Source organism: Tinamus guttatus, unplaced genomic scaffold (genome assembly GCF_059628265.1).
Source record: "Tinamus guttatus ecotype Peru unplaced genomic scaffold, ASM5962826v1 Tinamus_guttatus_pri_ptg000394l, whole genome shotgun sequence".
In the NCBI taxonomy this organism is placed as follows: domain Eukaryota; kingdom Metazoa; phylum Chordata; class Aves; order Tinamiformes; family Tinamidae; genus Tinamus; species Tinamus guttatus.
Genome location: NW_028288928.1, coordinates 750,105 through 775,312, shown reverse-complemented (window position 1 = coordinate 775,312; position 25,208 = coordinate 750,105). Strand labels below are relative to the sequence as shown.

Sequence of the window (25,208 nt, the reverse complement as noted above, 5' to 3'; positions counted from 1 at the left end):
AGTGCAAGTGAATTGATTTGAGAAGTAAATAAGTGGTGAGGTGTCAAGCTTGGCAGTTGGTGATAAATGACTTTGCTTATCAAAGCTAGGAGAGCATGATAACAGGTGCAATGTAGTCTTGCCTGAAGTACAACAACGTAGATTTGGGAGAAACTGCGCTGAGTTTTACCTGATAGTAACATAAAAGATGACAAAAATCCTCAAGCACTCCAGGTGACAACAGAAGGCTCAGTGAATACTGTGTGCAGTAGTGAAAGCTGTAAACTAGTGACTGATGTAGTGCATGGGCTAGGATTTGAGTGCTGCAAGTTGGTCCAGTCTCACTTGCAATGGTGGAGTCATTTTGTTTGCCCTGAGTTAGATAAAAGGAGTCCAGAAAACGCTAAAATGATTAGAGACCCTGAAAAAAAAGTATTTTAGTAATGTAGAAAAATAAACTATGCCTCTCTCTTTAGGCTATTTTCTCCAGGCTATTTAGCTGCTTTAAAAAGTTGTAATGCCTTATTCAATATTGCTGATTGCACCTGGGTACTTTTTCTAGATGTTGCATCTTTATGACCTTGTAAGTCTCTGTAAGTCCTTTATTCATTTTTATTTTTATTTTATTTTTTTTCAAAGACTAACCTCCTGTACCTTACAAGTTAGCTAGCTATTCCCTGTAGACCATTCCAGTATTTTACTTTGAGTCTTGAGTAGTCCTTTTCAAAAAATGTCTTTGGAATTATTTCTGATGTTGTCTTTTGCCCACAGTTTTCATTTCAGTGCTTGCTAGTATCCCTTCACAGCCATGGCCATTTAGTGAGTGTCTTTTGTAAAAGATAAGATAGGGGATACCTGAGAATGCCTGATTAGAAATGTGAGCTATTACTTTTTTCATGCCTGAAATATGGTGATGATGGGTATTCTTTGAAGAAGGTGCGAGCAGTCAGGTAGGCTAGCTAGTCCCAAGATTGAAGAATCATTTTATCAAACACATTAAGTTGCTAGAGACTTGCAACTGTATCAGAGTGGGTTGCGCAGTATCAAAGTAAGCTGCCAAAAAACCATCAATTTCTGTTATAGCCTTCAATCTTTACCTGTAGGTGCAGGGATATTGGTAGGATTTCTGTCTTGGCCCTCAGTAGATAAGCTGTCACCCAAGTAAGTGCTTCTATACAAGCTACTGTTGCTGTTCTGGCACAGTGTTTGACCTATTTGACTGATTGCTGATAGGTGACACCTGAAGTCTGCACTACACATGATTTATCAGGCTGGACACCCAATCTGATTTTACAAATTTCATTGTCTTTGTCTTGCAAAACCTATTTTTCTTGTATATATTTCAGCAGGTTACTCTTAATAAATCTCAACCTGGACTGATAATCTTTCACAAGTAGCATCTACTGATCAAAAATAAATACCAATGTTTATTTATGGTGGCTCCCTATCTTAACTTCTGGGTTAGGTTTGGAGGGGAGCAGATTTCTTCAACTCCTGTTGAAGACCGCAACTCCTTTGGGTCTCTAACTCCTCCATCAGAGGTCACATCTGGAATAATTGGCCTTGTTTTGAGTCTACTAGTATAAGAAGGACATCAAAAACTACAGAGAACCCAGTGGAGGACCTCTGTGATAGCTAGGGGCTGTAGCACACAAGAAATGGAGAACGGATTATTTTAAGACGTAGAACAGACTATGATGATGGAAGCTAATTGCTGTTTCCAGGTGCCTAAAGAGGAGTTAGAGAAGATGGGCCCAGGTTCTTCAGAAGCCTGCAGCAAAAGCAACAAGAGGTGTAGGCATAAATTGCAGCAAGGTAAATCCAACTAGACACCAGAAAGAGTGCTTTTTGCAATGAAAATGCTTAAATGCTGAACAGCTTGGCCAGAGAGGCTGAAAGTCACTGTGAGTGGAAATACCACAAAACTTGACTAGAGAAGGTCCTGAGCAAGCAGACCTAACCTAACCAGATTGGCCTTGCTCCATGCAGGAGTTTGGACTGGAAACCTTCAAAGGTTCCAAAGGTTCCTTCAAACCTTCCAATCCAGATTATTCAGTATTTTCTTTCTCTGCATCTTAACAGTTGTTGGTAAACATATTGTGCTTGATTTTTTTTTTTTCCCCCTTCCATTTACTGCTGCTTTTGGGGGACAGTTCCTGGATACCAGCAGAACATACCAAGGAAGACTCTGTTAGGTTGCTGTTCTACTGTAGTTAAAGCTAATGCTCCCTTCCTGTTCCTTCATTCCTGTGCTTATCCCTTTAATGTCTCTAGTGCTTTTGATTTCTGCAAGGAGTTTTTTGAAGCTGCTACTCCTTCAAGAAACCAGACTAGCAAAACTCTTGCCTTAAACTTTCACTATTAACTCTCTCACTCATTTCATGGTGAAAAGAGTGGGAACCTAGAGATGCTGTTTTACATCAGTTTAAACTGCTACAGGGCTGCACTACACTAGCTCACTAGAACAGATTTTTAGAGGCTGTTTATGTAGTTTTTAGTGCTTAATTCAAAGAGCTGCACCCAGATTTTCCTTTGGATCCAGCTGTGTCATGTCACTCTGGGAAGATGTTACTGCTTCCAGGCTGTCCTGTTAGTCATTGCTACCCCTCTGCTCAAAGCTCTGGCTCCCTCATCTCCAGGTGAACCTTTCCTGACCTGTTTCATTCCAAATCTGCAGGGATAACTGAGACCAGCTAAACCAGTTCATGTGGGCTGACATTGGTTCACATGGATCAGACAGCCTTCAGCAGAAGGATGGTGATGGAGGAGGCAACATTTGCTGTTGCTATGGCCATCTGTGCAGCAAATGTCTGTGGTGTCTGTTGGATGACTGCCTGCATGATGTGGATTTAAATTCTGCTTGCTTTTGTTAGCTTGGTTCTCTTTTGGGATTAGAGAATAGCATTTATGTACTTGTAGGGTCAATGATATAATGTGTGATATGCCCTGGTTTTCAGGATTCTGCAAATCTTTCTTTTGATACTCTGTTTTGTTCAGTCATATGTTAAAGGAAGGCAAATAGTGGTCAGGCAGTTTCTGTAATGGTTTAATATTTCCTCTTTGACTGTGAATGATAGATTAACTTCTGTAATTCTCGAATGTAAGGTGGCTCTTCAGCCTTACATTATGCACAAAGTGGAAACAAGTGTCATATTAGATCAGCTTGTATCTTCAGCAAACGTAGGATTTTGAGAATACAACCCTTAGTGTCTGAAGTAAAAGCAGAATCAAATCAGGTTGACAGCAATTGCTAAGAAACTGTTTCTGAAAGAAAAAATGGTTAGTAATTGTTTTGTGTAAGGATCTGGAGTAGGGGGAGAAAGTGAAATTCAGAAGGCAGTATTTAGAATATCCAGCATTCTAATTCTTCTACCTGATAGGACAAGCATGTGTGTTAGAAGAAGAGTATTTGATTCAATCAGAAATTGGTCACTACAAGTATCTTGTAGTTACATTTCTGTAGTTATTTGGTCTTTCTGAATTTGTGCTATCATCATGACTGTTTCACCCAGAAATATGCTTTGCCCATTTAATATTTTCAGTGTTAACTGATGTGCTTTTCCCTATTCAAATGGACATGCTAGATACATCTCCCAACTTGCCCTGCTTGACATTTGTGTGTCAGCTTGCAGGCTATAGTTGTTATGGCTGTATGTGCTTCTTGCTCAAATACTCATGAGATGAATTTCATTTTTAACAAAATGCATGCAAAGTTTACCAATTTTGCTGTAAAGGTGGAATTTATCTTCTATAACTTAAGTCAGGTGTCCAGTCTAGGCTAATGAAGTAGAGAGCTCCAGCAGATAATTCATTCTTGAAATAAACCTCTCTGTACAGAAGTTCATTTCTTCATTTTTTTTTTACAGTGAAAATCTAGATAATGAGCTTAAGTAGATGTTAAGTTCTTTTAGCTGGTTTAATTCTCCCTGACTCAAATGCTCTTTAATGTCTGTTAGGCAGTCACTTAAAACTATGGCTGTGTTTATATATATATTTTTTTTTCAGATGGACCCTAATAGAATTTCAAAAGAAGATGCACACTGTGTCAGAACATTTCTAAGAGCTCAAGGAAGTATGCAAGAGTCACCGTTTGAAAGTCAAGAAGCAAAGTTAATGCCTGACTCATGTGGAAGTATGAAACAGGCTCTCCAAAACGCTGTGCGGAATGTAAGTGCTAGATAGACGCTGTTTTTCCTTTATTTCATGCACCTGTCAAAGTTTTAATAAGTTTTCCCACATGTGCATTTACAGGTAAGTTCTAGAAAGTGTTTTCTGGAGTTCAAATAATATTTAGAGTTATGTCCTAGATCATACTGTGCTTGCTCATGTGGTAGTGGTTAACCAATCCTGTATTCAAACTATTTTCATTATTTTTTAACAAAATTATCCATTTTAACAATTATCCGTTCTGGCACTGGGGTGTGTTCAAATGTTAGTCTTTTGTGTTAGCATCTATATTGGTTTTCCAACAGTTTGGATGTTTGCAAAGGACAATTTCCCACTCTTTTCAGACCAGGCTTTGTTTTCTGTCAACTCTTTTCTTAGTCAGGAACATTGTCATGTAAAATATTGCCTGAAAAATAGAATGGATAGTATCTGCTCTTGTTTCTTCTTGCTTCTCACTCTTTTTGTCATATGATGACAGATTACCTAGAATGTTGAAGGACAGTATTTCCTTTTTGTTTTTTGAATACTTTGCCAATTCTGTGCCATGCAGACTATTCCCATGTGGGCAGAACTACTTTACCATAACATGATAACATTGTGCAGCAGTCTTTTTTCCAGCAGTTGAGGAGGACTGCTTGTTCCTAAAACACAAACAACAGAAATAACTACAGATATCACAGAATCACAGAATGATTGAGGTTAGAGGGGATCTCTAGATATCATTTAGTTCAACCCCCTGTTTCAGCAGGAACACCTAGAGCACATGGCACAGGGAGGCATCCAGGTGGCTTTGGAAGATCTCCAGAGAAGGAGACTCCACAACCTCTCTGGGCAGCCTGTTCCAGGGCTCTGTCACCCTCACAAGAAAGAAATTCTTCCTCACATGGAGAGGGAACTTCCTGTGTTTCAGCTTGTACCCATTACCCCTTGTTCTGTCACTGGCCACCACCAAGAAAAGTTTGGCCCCCTCCTCTTTACATTCTCCCCTCAGATATTTATATATATTGATCAGATCTCCTCTCAGTCTTCTCTTCTACAGGCTAAACAGGCCCAGCTTGCTTACTCGGTCGTCATATGACAAATGCTCCAGGCCCTTAATCATCTTCTTGGCTCTCTGCTGGACCCTCTCTAGAAGCTCCACAACCCTCTTGTCCTGGGGAGCCCAGAACTGCACCCAATACTCCAGGTGCAGCCTCACCAGAGCTGAGCAGAGGGGCAGGATCCCCTCCCTCGCCCTGCTGGCAACGCTCCTCCTGATGCAGCCAGGATCCCATTGGCCTTCTTGGCCATGAGGGCACATTGCTGCCTCGTGGTTAACTTGTTGTCAACCAGGACTCCCAAATCCCTCTCCACACAGCTGCTTTCCAGCAGGTCAACCTCTAATCTGTACTAGTGTAGGACCCTGCACTTGTCCTTGTTGAACCTCATGAGGTTCCTCTCTGCCTGATTCTCCAATCTGTCTAGGTCTGTCTGAATGGCAGCACAGCCCCCTGGAGTGTCATCCACTCCATCCAGTTTGGTATTGTCCTAATGCCCGTCCTAACGAAGAAACCTGGACAAGTTGAATACACTTCTCACAATACCCCTGACTGCAGACAATTATTGTTTTTGATCTATTTGCACATCCATAGTAGTGCTTAGTGCTAATTATGAAGTCATGGCTATTTAAGTGCTGAATGTGTGCTGTAGTGCTTGTTTTTCCTGGTCTACCAGGTCCACTACTACTATACTGCTTTGTAACTGTGTAAAGCTATCATTTTTTTCACAAAAGAAACTGCATTAGTATCAAGTTGAACTCATGTTTACTTTGCACAGAATGAATTGTACTTTAATTATGTGATGCTTTGATTGTGTTAACATTTGTTTTTAATACAAATCCCTGAGGCATGGATGTTTCTTTGAACAAAATAAGAAACCTGAGAGTTTGTCTTGCCCTCTTCACTTGTCACTTCCTTTAAAATTTCAGGAAAATAATTTAGTTCTGCAGATTTTTTTTTATTCCTGCAACTTCTAGACTTTCACTACATTCACTTCTGTATTCCTTGTGCATGTCTTAGACTGCTTTTTCCTGCAACTCCCTTGACTGTGTAAAGAGCCTGTTACAGTAAGAGGATGGGAAGCCCTGTATTCCGGTTATTCACTTCTGGTTACTCAACAAAAGTCTTGGCTTTAGTGAAGGCTGCGTATCCTGCCATTCTGGATAGAGGTTGAATGCTGCAATGCCCGTGGCTAAGATAAGTAGTGAGTAGGGATGATGGTTTTGGTTGATGACCGTTAGTTTGAGAAGAATAAAATTTGTCTTGCCAAAGTAATCAGACCCCAAGTTCCCTCTGAATACAACAAAGTATATTAAGCAGCTGGGGCTGTGTCCTTGTTGCTTTGGCCTCATACATTCATGAGCCAGATTTAAAGAAAGATAGAAAGATGCATGCCTGGGAAGGTATTTGCATCTTTTCAGATGCAAATGTGTCATAGAAATATATCACAGAAGTGGAAGTGCTAGTGTTAAGGCAAAATTAGGCTTTATCATGTTTTGCAATCTGTGCTTTACATTAGCTGTGCTATATCCAAGAGGAGAGATACAGCTGAATCTTGTGTGCAGTTTTGCTAGTCTTTTATGTGAGGATATGCAGCTGATGTGAGTGGAAGGAGGTCTTCTATCTTTACTTTGTTCCTGTAGAAGAATCTAACCTGTATATGTGTAAAATTAGGTATCCTTATTTGAGTTGGCAGAACATTAGGTGACTGAAATGGAACACTTTGAAATACGGTTTGGGTCTTTTGATTTTTTTTTCAATTGTTTGGCTTTTGCAATTCAAGATGCTCAGGAAAAGAAAATAGACAACTTTTGCTTTAGTTTATGGTCTGGTTACAGATTTTAGCTTACCATGCTGGTTCTCATCTCTTTTCCTGGCACACCTGTAGATTTGTGTTTAAATTTAAGTTGAAGGATTGACTTTGAAAGTGCTCTTATGGAAACCAGTGTAGCAGGGTTGCAAGGTGGGATCTCCCAGATAAATATACTGCTAGGCAACATCTCGCTCAGTAGAAAACACTTTAATTATTGCCTAAAAGCTTCTAAGCAGATAAATGATGTACTTTTTGCACATATCCTTAAAAATCCTTTGGCAGCCCAGATGCACTAACCACATGTCTTATGAAGTCAATTATGAGTCTGAAGTAGAAAGAACGACAAACATGCCCAGAATCAATTCATGAAGTAACTTTTGGCAGTAGTCCCAGCCTTGGGCAGCCTGGCGAGTTCAGGCTTAAGCTGATCTCCCACATGGCAACTGAGTGCCTTTTTGCTAGACCTCCAGGACAGTCCTTATGAAGAGAGCTATATACTTAGGAGATTTTCTAAGTGCACATGGGTATGAACAAAGTCAACATGTCACTGGTGATTTTAAAACTTTTAAAATTTCATGGTTTTGATTGCACAGCCTTATATGCCTTTTTTTTTTTGAGGGTAATGAACTACTCATTTGAATAGAGGTGGTAGTACTGATCTCAACTTTCTTCAGAATATTGGTTCGTGTACTTTCATTTCCTGATCGTCATTCTTCGGGTTGGTGAGTTTCCGGCAAGATAATATACTTCTCTTCTTGGTATTAATTGGACCTGAGGCTCTGTGGCAGTAGAAAGAGCAATTTTTGATTTTTCCAAGCTTTTAAAAAATCTTTTTGGTTTTAAAAATTTGGAAGATTAGCAGCTTCCCTAGCCCCCCCCTAATATTTCTGAAGAAGGAAGAAATACTTCTTGTTCTTTTTTTGGTGGTTACTTGTTTGCTGTATAAACAACTGCTCTATGAAAGGGGTTGGAATGTGGGAAGCAAGCCAGCAAGGTGACTTGGTGGCAGCAAGCACATGATGTTGTCATAGGTGTTCAAGTGCACCTGACTAAGACTAACAATGTGGTGTGATTTTTCTTTGTGTGTGTGTAACAGTTTTTCTAAAAATAACAGCTTGACAATGCGCATGCTTCTGTGGAAGAAAGTCTTAGGAGATGTCACTGGTAATTTGTCAGCAGTTGTCATGCTATTAAAGTAATATCTTTGTGACAAGTTCTGTTGAGCTGTTTCTGCTTTTGTAATGGTACTGCACATTGTGATGGGATGCTTCAGTGTCCAGGTCTCTAAAAACACAGTTGATATCTTGAAAGTTTGAAAAATTCTATATCTTATTTTCTTGCTGTGAGAGTACAAGAGGATTTGTATAATCCCCTTAAGAGGCCATCTTCAGGCATCCAGAGAGCACTAAAAATTGGCTTCCTTAGCCTTTCAGAGTGTATATACTTACGTACTCTTCTGGAATGGGCTGTGTACTGGTGTGTTGAAACTGTAGAAACAAAGTAAAAATCGAGACACATTGAAATATGGTTAACATTCTTTATGAGCAAACCCACAGCTCCATCTCTATTCTCTAGGGACTAGTTCATGTATTTTTCAGCTTCCTGTTTGAAATTTGGTCCACTGAACAGAGGGGAATGACAAAAATAACTGAGCTGGACAGAATCAAGTGAAGAACATGACTCTAGCCCGGTTCTTGGGGAACTTGGCTGCTGAGAGGGTCCTGCTGCCCATCCCCAGGCTAGCCACTTCTCACCCATTGGCAAGCACACAGAAGATCCAGACTCCAGCTCTTCTCAGTGTATTAGTTTTGGACTTGCTCTTTTACTCTTCCCTTCTGTTGTAATGGCACCTGGATTTTTTTATTGCCTAGTAGCCTAGATTTTAGAGGGGAGGGTTCTTGTCAAATGCAGTCTCTAGTTGGGTGGGATAGAGATGCTCCTAGGAAGTGGGAGGGGATGGGTTAAAGTGCTTTAGAATGCTAGATGGTGATGTAGATGAAGAGCATGGCCACTAAAAGTTGAATAGAAGCTCAGACTGGATTTCATAGAAAGCACTGCCTTTTCTTTGCACCCTGGCTGCTCAAGCCACACTTAGATAATAGAAGATTAAAATCTACATAGGTCTTTTTGGAACTGCAAGTGCATTGTCAAATCCACCAAAAGAAAAGGATACAAAAGCAAATTCTATCCCCCAGAAGATTTCCCTTAAAGCAAGAGAACTCAGGAGCCTGCATTTTTAGTGAAAGGATTGGGAATAGGTATAATGCAGAAACCTCACAGAGTATAGCCCATCTTTCGTTCTTTTCTACATTATGGGGGCTTGTTCTCCTCAACTGCTTTTGCCACTTCTGGCAGTACTTAGTACTCTCAGCTATGCTTCCTCCTGCTTCTGATGAAGCTGAAAGAGCTCTAATGTGGCTAGAGCCCGATGCTCATTTGCAGCTCTTAGAATAGAGCTTTGTGTTCATGCTCCTAGAACAGACATTGAAGTAGTGAGATTGGGGAGGGGAAATGAATGTAACTGGAGGGTGGCGGACATGGGGTTTTGCTTATTTTGAAGTTGCAATTCTGCTTTTTCTTTTCCTCCTAAACTCTACAGCAGAAAGTATCTTAATGATTCTTATCTGTAAAATCAGCATATCTTTGCTAAAGTATTATGCTTTGATAGTCATACTACAACTTGGATGCTGCTGTGGTTTTTCATTTTGGTTCAACATTCAGACATCTACTGAAAGGGGAAAGTGAGAATACATAAATGCACCAGCTAAAGTATTGCAGATTTCACTGTAGCTGCAAAATTACATAAAGGCAGGACTTGAGATGTTTTCAAAGCAGAATTTCAAATTCTAAAGCAGTTCCGTGATTGAGAATGTGGAAGAGCACTGCTGGTCTGGCCAACTGTCTGAAGTATAGTGAAGATTAATGGTGTTGAATTAGTAAGAGAATAAGCAATGCTTGCAACATAAAGACATAAAACACAGGACTGTGCTTAGGCTTCAAAAAATAAGAAATGACTTAGTATCTGCAGCAAAATGTTTCCTTCCTGTTTATTTTTGATAGCTTTATTGTACTAGATAATCTGAATAGCTAGAAGGAGAATATTACCCTGTTTCTCAGATTTGAAACTTGAGTTGGGGAAAATCAAGGGGGAAGTTGGAGAAGAACTGAAGCTTCAACCTATTACCATGACCAAACTTGTAAAGAGTATGGGCTACTTAGACTTTGAAAATTGCTGTTTGGTGTGTGTGTGTGTGTATTTTTTTTCTCCTCCCCCAAGATGGAAACAGGAGGATTATTGACAGCTATTTTTTTGCAGTGACTGATGTCAGCTGTTAGTACTGTTCTTGGTTTTGTGTAACATGGTCGTCACTTGCGTAAAAACTCATTTACTGTTCTAAATAATACATATGTCCAAATCCTGGCACCTGGTCTGCCCAATCCATTTCAGATGGAGAAAATACCTTAATCATTAGTTCTCCTGTACTTGCCAGAAGTGAAACGTGTACAGGCCTTGTGGTTGTTTGAGGCAGATTGCACAAGGTATTGCAAAGCTTGGCAGCTCTCTTGCTACCTGTTCTGTAGCTGGTTGAATGTGAGGGGCTGAGGTGGTTTCATTTTCCTCATGGCTAATGAAATGCAGACCTTGGATCTTCTCAGTCACTAGTGTGACTATGCATTAATGTAGAACTATGTAGAACTGCCTCTTGTTACTATGTCACTGCAAGTAATTGGACCCTCATTGTTTAATTGTGTCTTGGCAGCCATTGTTTCACTATGCACACGGAATTATTCCAAGTACAATACCTAGAAAGGGCTTTTGGAACATATTTGCAATACGCAATATTGAGGAAAAAAAAGACAATAATAAAGTAGTTGTTCTCTTTTTCATTTTAGGAAGTGCAGAATGTCTTAAAAAGAGAACCACCAAGACCAGAAAAAGGTAGGCACTGCTTTATGCATAACAAATATTTCAATTTTTTTTCCAAGCATGTTTTTTCCTGAGTTAATGTGGTTCTTTTATCTCTAGCTACAATGCAAGGCTTAGGAATGGATCTATACCAGAGAAGTAAACCTGAGAAGCAACCTTTTGCCCATCTTATTATTGATGATAAGAATATTCCATCTGGTAAGTTCATTTTTAACCAAAAAGTTCTAATGCTCTTATAAACATATTAAATAGTGGAGTGTATGCGAATAGTTCATCAGTTATAGTGGAGTATGTTAAAATAGTTAAGCAATGTCAGAAACAGACTGAGGTTTCAGAAATGATTTTTGATCATTATGGTTGGAAAAGACCTTTGAGATCAAGTCCAAACATAAGCACTTCAACACCGTGTGTGTTAAACCATGCCCGTAAGTGCCTCATCTACACGTTTCTTGAACGCTGCCAGGGATGGTGATTCCACTTCCATGGGCAACCTGTTTCAGTGATTGACTGCTCTTTCCGTGTAGGAATTCTTCCTAATGTTTAACCTGAACCTTCCCTGGTGCCACTTGATGACTTTTCCTCTTGTCCTATTGGTAGTTATTTTGGAGAAGGTTGACCCCTGCCTCACTGCAATCTCCTTTCAGGTAGTTGTAGAGAGTGATAAGGTCTCCCCTGAGCCTCCTCTTCTGCAGACTAAATAACCCCAGCTCCCTCGGCCGCTCATCGTAAGGTCTCTGCTCCCGCCCTTTCACTGGCTTTGTTGCCCTTTGGACACACTCCAGCACCTCCATGTCTTTCTTACAGTGAAGGACCAAAAACTGAACATGATGTTTGAGGTGCAGCCTCACCAGTGCTGAGTACATGGGGGCGATGGCTTCCCTGCTCCTGCTGGCTACACTGTTGCTGATACAAGCCAGGATGCTGTTGACCTTGGCCCTCTGGGCACATGCCTGGCTCATGTTCAGTTGGCTGTTGACCAGCACCCCCAGATCTGGCCCCAACACTGACCCCTGGGGAACACCACTCACGACCAGTTGCCAGCTGGATTCAGCTCCATTCACAACCACTCTCTGGACCCAGCCAAGCAGTCAGTTCTTCACCCAAGGAAGGGTACATCTGTCTAAGCCATGAGCTGCCAGTTTCTCCAGGAGAAGGCAGTGGGAGGCTGTGTCAAAGGCCTTACTGATGTCTAAGTAGACCATGTCCACAGCCTTTCTCTCATCCACTAGGTGGGTCACCTGGTCATAGAGGAGATCAGATTGGTGAGGCAGGACCTGCCTTTCATGAACTCCTGTTGGCTGGGCCTGGTCCCCTGGTTGCTGAATACATGCTGTGAGATTGCCCTCAAGATGATCTGCTCCATAACTTTTCCTGGTACCAGAGTCAGGCTGACAGGCCTGGATCCTCTATCTGACCCTTTTTGTAGATGGGCATCACAGTGGCCAGTCTATGGTCATCTGGGACCTCCTGTGTTGACCAGGACAGTTGATAGATGATGGAAAGCGGCTTGGTGAGCACTTCAGCCAGCTCCCTCAGAACCCGCTGGTGGATCCCATTTGGCCCTATGCACTTGTGGGTGTCCAAGTGGAGCAGCAGGTCACTGACTGTTTCCTCTTGACTTATGGTGGGAGGGGAGGTTATTCTGCTCTCCATACATGTCTTCCAGTATTAAAGACACAGGCGAAGAAGTCAAATATCCTCAGTCCTATCTTCATCCTTGGTGACCGTGTTCCTGTCGCATCCAATAAAGGATGAAGATTCTCTTTGGCCCTCCTCTCCTTGTTAGTGTCTTTGTAGAAATGTTTCTCAGTCTTTTACAGTAGTGGCCAGATTGAGTTCTAACCAAGTTTTGGCCTTTCTAATTTCCTCCCTACACACCCTAGTGGTGTCCCTGTATTCTTCACAAGTTGCCTGCCCCTTCTTCCAAAGGTGATAAACACTCCTTTTTCTCCAAGAGTCTCAGCAATATTTGGCTATTCAGCCAGGCTGGTCGTCTTCTCTGGCTTGTCTTCTGGCACATGGGGACAGGCTGCTCCTGTGCCTTTAAGATTACCTTCTTGAGAAATGTCCAGCCTTCCTGGACCCCTTTGCCCTTCAGGGCGGTCTCCTAAGGGACTCTCCCAACCAGTGTCCTTAACAGGAGGTTTAAATTGCCCTCTGGAAGTTCAGCACAGCTGTTTCGTTGATGCCCCTCCTGACTTCACTGAGAATTGAATATTCTATCATTTTGTGGTCACTATGCCCAAGATGGCCTCTGACCACCCCCTCTCCCACCAATCCTTCTCTCTTATCAGCTGTGATAGGAAGTTTTCTCCCACACACTCCACGAACCTCCTAGACTGTTTCCTCTCTGCCTGGTTGTATTTCCAACAAACATCCAGTAAGTTGGTCTCCCACAAGAACAAACAAGAACAAGGGCTGCTGATTGTGAGACTTCTGCCAGCTGCGTGTAGAATGCCTCATCTGTCTCTTCATCCTGGTTGGGTGGCCTATAGCAGACTCTCACCAGGATATCAGCCTTGTTGGCCTTCTCCCTGATCCTGACCCATAAACACCTTTCCATCACCCACTTGGAGCTCTGTGCAATCAAAGGACTTGCTAACATACATTGCTACCCCACCTCCTTTTCTTCCTTGCCTGTGCCTGCTGAAGAGCCGGTAGTCATCCCTTGCAGCACTCCAGTCATGACAGTCAGTCCCACCACATTTCAGTGATGGGGACTATGCCCTAGTTTTCCTAATGTACTGTGGCCTCTAGCTCTTCCTGTTTGTTGCCTATGCTGTGTGCATTGGCGTGGATGCGCTTCAGCTGGGCTGCTGAGCTCTCCCCCAACCTGGCACGATGCCCCTATGCTCATCCCTGGTGATTCCAGTTTTACCCCCTTCACCCTTCACACCTAGCTTAAAGCCTTCTCAAAGAGCCCTGCCAACTCCTGGGCAAGGATTCTTTTCCCCCTAAAAGACAGGTGAACCCTGTCTGTTGTCAGGAGGCCCAATGCAATAAAGACTGCCCCGTGCTTGAAAACTCCCAAATTTGGCTTCTGACACCAGCCTGTTAGAGGCTTTTCCTCTTCCTCTCAGTGTCCTTCCCTGACCCTGAGGGGATAGAAAAGACCACCTCTGCTCCTGCTCCCCCAGCTGATCCCCCCAATGCCCTGGAGTCCCTTTTGATGGGCTTCAGGCCTCTCTTGGCAACTTCATTGCCACCAACTTGGAAAGCAATAATGGGTAGTAGTCAGAGAGTGGTACAAGAGCTGGGGGCCTTTTTGCAATGTAACTTAGCAGGGAGACAACAGACCTCTCTGTGGGGAAGGGTCTGGTCAGCAAATTAGGCCCTCTGTTCTCCTCAGAAGGGAGTCACCCACAACAACCACCCTTCTTTTCTTTGTAGGAGAGGCAGTCTTAAGGCAATGCCTTGACTTTGCCTTGCCCTATACATCCCCTAGATGGACCTTGGTCTGTGCCCTCATTTGTCTCCTTCAAGTTCCAGGGTCTCATACCTGGCGAGGTGGGCCAGGCGGGAACTCCCCTGCCATGCCAAGCAGGAACCTGTTTCCATTCTTCCTTGTTTCTTAATTCCACCCCCTCTGCCCTATGGCAAGAGGGTAGGGGGATCCTCATAGTGAACATGGATGCACAAAAGGATTTAAAAGGCAATGGAATTGATGTTGATGAAGGATAGCTCCCTTTTGTATGAGCATGGGAGCCTTATGCAACTAAACGGCCTGTGTTAGATGACCAGTGGTTGTAAGATGTGTTCTCTGAGGTTCGGCCTGCCTGTTTTCCTGCTGTCCTCAGGTGAAAGTATGCCTTAGTGCTCTTCTCTGAAATTTCTTATTTCCTTTGGCCAGCAGGGTCCATCTGGAGTTTTCCACCCACAGTGGATTCAGATATGTATATATGAGAATATACCAACAGAATCCTTGGCCAAAATTCCAGTTCTGCAGGCTGGGATCTTTCCTTGAGTCTTTAAGGTGTCTTGGTCATCTGTCATTTTTGAGTTGTTGAAGATGTACAGCTCCAGTCCCAAAACTTGTCTGCTGGTTCCCTATCTGTAGGCTCAGTGCACTGTGATAGGGGTGAACTTACAGCATTTTTTTCCATTGCAGAAAGGATTTTGTTGTGGTGTGGCTACAGGCTATGACTTCCATATGAAGCTTACCCCAGGGCCTTTCAGACACACTAGAGCTTCAAGAGTGTGTGTCTACACCTAGTCTTGTAATAGTGAAGGCAGCAGTTGCTGCACTGGAGTTTGACTAGTGCATTGACTTGGATGCAGCATGTTTCTGACTTACTGAGTAGGCCCTACTGGGTACAAGCAAGGGGTGGCATCTTCCTGTCTTGATACAACTCTGTCTCTACTCACAGGAGTGTCTTGGGATGGCTTTGGTATGGTATGGCTGGGATAGTATGAAGAGACAAATCATGAATCTGCCCTTGAAAACACTCAAGAGGGCCTATGTCAAAAGATTAATTCTTACAATTTTAAGTTACCTCAGTACTGTTTTCTCTTTGCCCCAGGTCACTGTCAGGTAGGATTTTTCTCTGTGCTGTTGACACAGGCGTTCTCATCACCGGTGTGGCAAAAGTAAGAGAGTTTATTTTGAGTGTCACACAGAGGATCTCAAGCTAGGAGGGAGCACTCCTCACTCTTGTCTCCATGCTCTGCAGATGCACACGTTCTGCATTGCCTCTGCTTTAAAGAACTTGCATGCATTTTCTGTTTTCTGCAACAAAACCAAGGGGAATGCTGTCCTAAGGCTTGAAATCTGAGCTAATGCCTCTGTATATTCAGTAATACCTTGCTCTGTTTAAAGATAAAACACTCCTGCACACAGTGGGTGAGCTTTTTTCATGGAGGTGTCTCATTCCATTTGTGTTGGCACTGTCCAAATTCAGAATTTAAGCAGAGAGCTTAAGCAAATGGCATGAGCTTTTATAGGGTTCCTTACTTGGATACCTCTTGACAAATTTCTATTTGCAGGAGGGGTCACAGCATCTATAAACCTGTCTTAGCATTTTATCTTTGGAAGGACTGGATTAATTTCCTAATTATAGCAATAGGCCCCTTAACATCTACAGCACTGGTATGTGTGTCCCATGTGGTGAAATACATCTCTTCTTGTGGGAGATTTATTTGCTTTACCCCTAGACATTGGTCCGGAAAATTTATTTTTACCAAGGACAGCAGTTGATGTTTTTTACTGCTGTGCATTAACTTTTTAGGGTGTGACTAAATGTTGTTAGTATGTCTACGGGCAAGAGGAGTTGCTCAAGCTTGCATGTGCATGTTCTGTCTGTCTCTGCCTCTAACTTAACAGCGCAGACTACAGGGGTGCTCAGAAATACAGTGCCTATAGCAACAAGCAGCTTTGTTTCTTCTTGGAGCAGATCAACCTCTTTCTGACCTGGTGAGTTGGGCTAACTCCCTCCAGACCTGGCACATAAAGCTTTATGGCTCTTTTACAAGAGGATTGCCAGGGCATTGCTGTGAGGACAGCTTCTGCAGTCCTTGGGGGTCCTACAGCAAGGGAGGGCTGCATCCTTGCAGGTAGCTGAAACCCCGAACTTAGAGGTGCGAGATGTTTCAGTATCAAACTAACTGGAATGAGGCAATGCAAGGTTGGCAAAATCTTCTGAGGTACCTGAGAGAGATTTTCCTCAGCAGCACCATGTTTGTGCCCCATCCTCTTTTCCTTGATCCCAAATGGGAATTTTTTGTTTATTTTCATTTCCTGTTTCTATCTGAAATACTTCAGATTGCTTTGTACCAGCTGTAGGTCTGGTCAGATACATTCTTAACATTAAGTTCTCTGCTGTCATTGTTGCCCCCAAAATAAAAAATATCAGGAAAAAAAGTCTTGTCATTACTGTCAAACAGGATTTTATTCTTCTGTTTTTCACTGACTGCCAGTCATGAAAAGCAGCTTCTGTAAAGGAACACTTTGCTTTAGCCTAGTTCACAATAATATGACTCAACTTTTGCAAATTTCCAAATTGACTTTTATAGCCTTAAGGGTGTGGAAGGGGGATGGGTCTTCCCAGCCCTTGATGTTCCCATCTCTTGACTGCACAAGCCCTAGTGGTTTTTGTGCTATGTGTTTTCTAGGTTTGCTGTCTCTGATAAAAGCTGAATTGATTGCTGCTTGCATTTTATCAGAGCTCACTTTAAATACTACCTAGGTTTAAAGGGAAAACAGCAAATTTCAGTTAATGATTTGATTACAGAAATTAGTTTAGAGGAGAAAATCACAAACATAAGTGAATGCAGATGTTAAATACGTTATTTGGGATGTGTTATCCTTAGCTGTCTAAGGAAATGCTGTAGAGTTTTCTAAGCTATTTACAGTTACAGGTTTGGCTCAGCTACGCTTTTCTTCCAGAAGCATATATAAATATTTTTTTTAAGAACAGACAGCTTTGGTCATTTCCCTAGACTTTAGTTATTATACCTTAAAAGCTTTTAGCATGCAAATAAGTTAGTGCAGAGCTACTATCTCCTCAGATGGCCTTCCAACTTCTTCCTTCTCACTAATCAATTTTACTGAAACTCATATGAAATACTTCTAGTTCATGTGCATTAGCATCAAGGTTTTACTTTAGGTTTTCTTGAGTGTTCAGAAGACTATTATCTTGATGTTTTTCATGTTTGCTATCCTGTAAGGGAGGTAACCTAAGGATTGATTCTGACTTGCATTCCTGCTGAGGATTTCTTCAAAATCGATGACAGTTTGGGGGCTGACAATCAAAATCTGCTTAGTGAACAAACTTAGCACCCATCTGACGCGGCGTGCATTCCCGCGGCCGTATGTGTGCATTCCTGTCCCATATCTGTTGTGCCTCTGTCCTCCTGCTGATGTAAGCAGGGATTGAGGCTTGACCAGAAGCTTGGATCACCCCAGAGAGGTCACAGGGTGGCTGCATAGCATCCAGACAAGTGCTTTCCAGACCAGTGTTCCTAATGTGCCCCTAATTCCCAAGTTAGTGACAGTGTGGACCTGACAAGATGCTAAGAACACTTTCAGTCTCTCAGCTGTTCTCTTTGCTGAGCAGCCTTCGCTGTCCTTTACAGGTAAGGGGCAGCTTTTTGCACACAAGGCCACCATCACATGGGCAAAGCTGAAAAGGCTTATATGTACCCCTTACAAGTTAAAGGTTATTTTTTTTATAATTCTAATCTGCATGTCAGTTATATTAAAATCTGTTCTTTTTTTGGTAGTCAACATCAGTAATGCTAATGCATCTATCTTTATTCCCACATACAAGATATTCTTTAGGGAGACAAAGAATATTATGGTCATTTTCTTTCCTAATTTGTGGGTATCCCACTTATGATCACTGGAAGGGATTGTTTTCCAAATGTGGGTTACTAGCTCATTCTTGTTCTCAATTTAGGTTATGTTAAAGACAGTAAATCATCTGAAATCACATTTGTTTTCATAGGAGTCTTTTCCCAGGACTTTCTCCTACACATCAGAGGATGCACAATCCAAGTTTGCTTTCTAAATAGCTATAAAAGTTCATTGCCTATCTATAAATATTTGTGTAGTGATCAAAGAACTGGTATTATGCCATAGCGGACAAATTATATAGGATATAACTAAAGCAGATTGTGAGATCTTATTCAGCTATATGAAAGACCACTGGATCCAAGCACTGGTTTGCTTTAAGCAACTTCTTGTGTCATAAATACTTGAAGTGCAAGTTATATTGTATTACAGTACAACAGTAGCTGTGTTGATTTTTTTTTTTTTTTAACCTTTGTACCATTACATTCAACAGAGCATAAACTATATGAAGGTTGCACTAACTTTGTTTTGGGAAATACCACAATTTAACTTTCGAGTTAATTCTATGCATGCTATAAATGTTTGAAAGGAATATATTCCAGCTAACTCTACATGACAAAGATCCTTGAGGAACATGACAAAGATCCTTTGAGGATTAAATATCTCACTTCAGCACCACAGAAAAAGCACCTAGTAAAAACAAAATCAAGGTTAAGGCTGAATCAAGGCTTACCTTATGTCCATTAGAAACAAGTTTCATATCATTTGCAGTATATCAGCTAAATTAAGCAGATAGAGATGTTGCTGTGTGCATAATCAGTGTAGATAGAAATGTTTTCTGTTTTCCATTTTACTGCATTTTTACTGCATTTTACTTCTCTGTAACTTAATTTGCTGGCTTTTTAGGAGAGTATGCTTTTAAACTACTAATATTTAGTATCGTGCAGACAAACAATTCTAGATGTGGTCCACAGATGTTCTTTTGATACTGGTGGCTGCCATCAAGAATGCTGTGCTTCTCTTGACCTGTCTGTTAAGCTGCAAAATCACTGAATTTCTGTAGTAAGTCAGTTGGAGGCATCAAGCTGGAGGGCCCTAGGGCTCTATAAGTAGTACCATCTTCTGTTCATACAGTGCTAGTAAATAAAGAAGTAAATAGAGACCAGAGACATAGGTAATGCTTAATTCCTACCAACATTAAAAGGGTATATTTAGGGCATATCTGAGTTTCTGTTCTTGGGGTTGGCAATCTAGGGAAACTATCCACCAGAACCAAGGATTGCATTGAGCCTTAAGTCACAGAATCACGGAGTGGTTGAGATTGGAAGGGGCCTGTAGAGATTGTCTAGTCCAAGCACCTTGCTCAAGCAGAGACACCTACAGCATGTGGCACAGGTTCACATCCAGGTGGCTTTTGAATACTTCCAAAGAAGGAGACTCCACAACCATTCTGGGCAGCCTGTTCCAGGGCTCTGTCACCCTATGCTCTGTCACATATGCATCTGGCTTAATTACCTCCTATATTTGGAGCAGAGAAGTAGGGTGTGAATACCTCATCCAGCTACGGACCCCTCAGGGTATGTACAGGTCATGTTAATTGTCCTATTACTCTTGACTGAAAAGAGTGGAGACCACTGGATTATATTTGACCAGAGAAACTACATCCTAGAAGAGAAAGCCAGCTCTGAAAGGGGAGTTGGGAAGGAGTAAAGAGAACTTGTTCCATGTAACTTTTCACCTTCCAGGTACCGGAGACCTTACACCTGTAAAAGACCAGGAGAACATTTGAAGACTCTTAGCCATAGATGGGATCCAGGATTAGAGGTTATGGTGTGTCAAGAGTTAGAATACTTTACAAAGAGGGCAAAGAGCCCTCTTTGAGAGCCCACCTAAGAGCCCACCTAAGAGCAGGTGTAGAAAAATAGGGATAAAGAGATAACTGTTGTGGAATTGGGCAAAGGTGTAGAAAAGCTCAAGAGTGTTTTGCCTTGAAAAAAGGGTGTTGGGGTTGGTGGAGAATGATCCTAGAGCAAACTGTGGAGATCACAATACTTAAAAGAATCATGAGAGGTGGCAAAGGTTTCATTCCTATATCTTTGGATGTCTGTATGCTATATTAGCATAAAAATTTTAAGTCTAAAAACAAGATTTACTTTTTAATCTTTTTTCCAAATCCTTTTCAGGTGTTCACTTGAATATTGAATATATTTGACTTTTTTTGATGGAGCACAATTTCTATACCCTGCTTGTCATATCCTTTAGCATAATCAAGTTATTCATTAAACAAATGTTTTGTACACTGTTCTAGCTGATCTCGTAGATGGGGAGAAAGTTGCAGATAGCAAACTGAAAAGGATAGTACATGATTGAAAAAAAAGATGCTTCTTAGGGATCTTTATCATACTTGTCCAATACTTTGAAGCTTTAAACTTCACTTTATGTAGCTGTAGGTGTAGTTATTGATGCTGAAAACCCAGGAATTGCTTTTTAAGCATTCAGTTTTGTTAAAAATGCTTGCAAATACAAAGTAATATATATACGTTTTTTTTTCTCCCTCAGGAACGCGCAAAGTGAACCTCACATCTTGGCATCATAACAAGGGCCAGGCAAACTTATCAAACATGACATTCCGTGATGGAAAACTAACTGTTAATCAGGATGGATTTTACTATCTTTATGCCAACATTTGTTTTAGACATCATGAAACGTCAGGAAACCTGACTAAAAGAGGGCTTCAGCTAATGGTGTATATGACAAAGACAAACCTTAAAATAAGACGCTCTGATGTCTTGATGAAGGGAGGAAGCACCAAATACTGGTCGGGGAATTCAGAATTTCACTTTTACTCTGTAAACATAGGAGGTTTTTTTAAGTTAAAAACTGGTGAAGTGATAAGTATCCAGGTATCCAACCCATTGCTTTTGGATTCCTCCCAGGAAGCAACTTATTTTGGGGCATTTAAAGTAAGAGATTTAGACTGAATCCTTCAGTCTTTAATGTGTAGTAATATTTTTACCCTGGAACTTCTGTCCGGGGAAGTCCCCCCTCCAACCCCCTGAAAAAAGAAAAGGTTAATTGTCCAGATTCAGCTTAAAGCTGTGACTGAAAATCTCTTGGGTCCCGTTGCATTTGTGTAAGCCTTGTAGACACACCTTTTGCCCTGCAATAACTCTAGCACGAGTCCCACAAATGCACAGAAGGACAGAATTACACAGTTCTGATTCAGTCTTACACCAGTTTTCCTCATGTAATTCCACTGGCTTCATTAGAGTCATTAGGACTTTTACATTGGTGTAACTGAAATCAGAGCTATTCATTGAACTTCTGTTCTGATGCAAATATAGAGCAGGGCAAAATTTGGCTCTCCGTTTGCATTTGGGGCTTGTTTTGCTTGGTCCTGAGCACTCTGATCCTGAGACAGCAGAGATGCTGAAGGTATAATTAACTACATTGGATTTGATGTGGCTTTTAATATCCTTAAAGTTGAGCTTGTTATTGCTTTGCTGGACCAGGGTTGGAAAACTCTGGCCTTGGCAGAAATAGATCACCAAAACACTGCAATTTAATTTTTACCTGATTAAAAGGGCTATTCCAGGGAGAGGGGAAAGATCTGACCTCACAGTTCTTAAAGGTTATTTACAGGTCATTTTTATTCTTGCACAGCTAATTGCAAATATAGATTGCCAAAGTATTGTGTCCCTTTAAAGCGTTACATTGTGCCAGAACCTGCAAAAGCATTTTTTAGACAAAAGTATGTATTTTTATATTCTGTAATATCTAAAGTTATATTTCGGGTGTAATGTTTTGTGTAAAAAGTGTAAATTATATTGTCCTATAGTATTTGATACCAAATATTTAAAATCTCTTGCAGTTTGTATATTTAATGATTTAACTGTTTTTAATGTACAGACATGTTAAACTGGTGCACTTTTTAATCCCAATGGGAAAAATTGCAGCTAAAAGAGGTTGTTTGCAATTAGCAAATGTAATATATTTCTTTGTTCTTTTTAACTTAATAGATTTCTGTTAAACTTGTCAGTATTATCGGGGGGAAAAAAGTCACACCAATATCATGAATAGTTACACCAGAATGCTGGTCACTGGGTGCCTTTCAAACCTAAAGGGTAATTGTCATTGCAAAGCTGGCATTACTTAAAGTATGTAATAGGTCACATTATGTCTTAAGGTATTTCTAGTTACTGAACAGGCATTTATCTTCCTACAATGAATTCTCCAAATTGTAAATTCTGTAGCTGAGTAATGACTTTCTTAGGCTAGTTTCCTGGGGAAAAAAAGCAGCTTTGTGCCATTGCAGTGCCTGTCCCCATCTCCCCTTCTAACTCTTTGCACATTTCTGCCCGATGTGGCAGATGAATGGCAGTGTTAAGAGATTCTTATAGGTTTTATGAAAACTGACAGCTGAGAATAACTCAGCCATTATATGTTATTAGTCAGTGGCTGGCCACTGCTCATTATTAGCCTACCAGTTAGTATGGGAAAATTCCTAGTTAGTCGCTACGAGTGTTGTTTCTTGTATAGTTGCTTGGCCAAAAAAATTTAGTTAGGAGGAAGCTGAGGGTTGGTGTAGGAAGAGCTGCCATGGGTGTCTAGGGTATATCAGGGCAGAGAACAGCAGCTTTTGAGAAGAGGGGCTAAGGGGGAGCTTTAGGGGTGTTTCAGTCTGGGTGCTGAGAGGATGTGGGGGAAAGCTGTCTAGTGCAGTAGGAACTGCAGAAGGCAAAAGACTCAGGTCTGAAAAAAATAAGGCTTCCTAGAAATCCTCAGAGGCTTTTTTGATAAGAAACAGAGTTGAATTCAAGCAATTATTTTATACTGTATAATAAACATTTCTTTGTAATGTTAATATTGTTTTCTTACAAAATATATTTCTAAGAAAAAAAACCTTTGTGTTTTGTCCTCTTATTTCTTTTGCACCTTTGATTTTTTTTATTCATATTTTGAAACATGCAGGTGGTATTATCATAACTTGCTCTAGAAAACTGAGGCACAAACCTTATTTTGGGACACCTATCTATGTATTTATAGTCTGCTCTTAGGATTATGTTATAAGATTATATTTTGGAGCCATGCTCTCTCCATCCACAAAACAAAGCAGGTGGGAGCCCTATTCTGCTTGTCTCGTCTCATGTACAGTCTTTGTGCATGTAAGTTTTTGTATGCATCTAAAAGGAAGCAGCAAATTTTAGGTAGCCCTATTAATAAAAATGTTAATTTCACTCAATTTAAGAGCACTCTCAAAAAAGCTTTAGTGTCATTTAGGGCAGCCTTGGCACATACGCTGAGGTGATCAAGTAAAACCACTTGTTCTAGCACTGCCATTGCTACAAATAAATCTTCTCCCAGAAATATCTGCTCTTTACTCTCTGCCTCTGTGAAAAGGGCCTTGTCTGGGGACAGTGAAGAGCAGAATAATCAATTAACAGAGTTAACTTGTGAAGGAGGTAGTGCCCCCTTAGCTAAAGGCGAGTGTGGCTTTTTATAATCTTCAAAAGATAAATTTGGTCTGTGGGTACAGGATGGTAATTTCCTGAAATTTCAAGTTGAAAAAAAGCTTGGAAATAGATAATTTATTTGGAATTCTGTGTATTTTTGTGTATGTAAACATGTATATATTTTTACTGTGTCCTTGCAGAAGAAGTAAATTTTTGTGCATGGGGTTAAATTGCATATTTTGGCACCTGGGTACAATTTCCCCCCGCCTTCCCAAGCTCTTTCCAGCCAGTGCGTGTTTCTTTTTCTGTCTATCCCACTTCCTTTTCTCTAGCTCCTTCCAGCTGCCAGTGTCTCCTGCTCACCCCACTCACTGCCCTAAAGCTCCTTTTGCTCATGGTAGCAACAGCCCTGGGTGAGACGCAGCCTTACTTCCCCGCGCCTGGTCCCCTCGCAGTGGCTTTGCTGTGTTTTGGGGTAGAAAGCTTTAAGAATGCCTTGTCAGGAAAGATTTTTCTTATGTTAATGCAAAGGCTAAGCTGTGTGGGAATGAAGAGAGAAGCTGCGCAATAAGGAACCAGTGAAACAGATACATATATCTGCCCATGCTGCCTTTTGGTTTGATGTATCAATTTCTGAGGATTCCAAACATTTTATGTTTATCCTTATGCCATCACAAAATTAGTCTCCAGCAGAACTTCAGCAAAATTTAGGGAGCATTTGCTGTAGCAATGCAAGAAAACTAAAATCCCAGCCAGAATCTATTTTCATGTGTATTCGCAAGCTCATGCTGGTAGGTTTTTTTTTTTTTTTTTTTTTTTTCCTTTTGCCCCTCTTTGGGTTGGTTACTTTTCCAATACTTCTGTTTGGGAGTTTTGTTTTGTTTCCTTCCACTCCCTGGGATCTAATCTTGCAGAGCCTGTTCATTTGCCTACGGTTACCTGTTCCTGAAGCACACCTTGGTCATGAAAAGCTGAGAAACCTGTTATCAACTGGAGTTCGAGTCAAAAGCTGTTTTAGAGGGTATAGTCAAAGCATATTTGCACACTGTTTTTCACCATTTGAGCCGTGTGCTCCCACTTGCCTTCCCCTTTGTGTGAGCACAGCGCTGTTCCCCAGCCTGCACATCACCAAACAGACCAACTTATGTTTAATCATGGCAGAAAACGAGCAGGAACTGCAATGGCTTTCAGCTCCTAACCAGCTGCAAGTCACAGAATGATAGTTCCCTTTCATTTTTCCAACCTTCTGGTTCTCAATTCACCCTCTGCGAGTTCCTTATGTTCACTTAGCAGAGGATGCTGGAATCCTTTTTGGGCAGCCAAGCTGACATTTTTGGCACTCTCATGTCTTTATAACCATGATGTAGCTGCTGCCTCAACCTGTAGGTACCTCCTTCCCTAGGGCCTTAGATCTACTCCAGAGGAATGGATGTACACCAAGTCGCATAACCTTTATATACTTATTTTGCCCCCCGGAAGGGCAGTTAATAGCTAATGAAACTAGTTTAGTTGGTAACTGTTTGCAGAATGCCTCCTCTTTCTG

At 41.2% G+C, this 25,208-nt stretch overlaps 1 protein-coding gene across 1 annotated transcript; it reads left to right on the top strand.

Annotated features, from left to right (window-relative positions):
* Positions 1–3,837: 3,837 nt before the first annotated feature.
* TNFSF11 (TNF superfamily member 11) lies at positions 3,838–21,231 on the top strand. The gene is made up of 4 exons (XM_010219755.2): positions 3,838–4,146; positions 10,891–10,936; positions 11,024–11,122; positions 20,772–21,231. The coding sequence occupies exons 1-4, from the start codon at positions 3,925–3,927 to the stop codon at positions 21,191–21,193; spliced, it is 789 nt and encodes a 262-aa protein (XP_010218057.2). The 5' UTR covers positions 3,838–3,924; the 3' UTR covers positions 21,194–21,231.
* Positions 21,232–25,208: the final 3,977 nt, after the last annotated feature.

Bases quoted from the DNA above. Each gene is read 5' to 3' on its own strand.
- TNFSF11 (XM_010219755.2), top strand. From the start codon at position 3,925: ATGTCTGTTAGGCAGTCACTTAAAACTATGGCTGTGTTTATATATATA. The intron at 4,147-10,890 runs GTAAGTGCTAGA...TTTTCATTTTAG, and splicing joins TCCAAAACGCTGTGCGGAAT to GAAGTGCAGAATGTCTTAAA. The intron at 11,123-20,771 runs GTAAGTTCATTT...TTTCTCCCTCAG, and splicing joins TGATAAGAATATTCCATCTG to GAACGCGCAAAGTGAACCTC.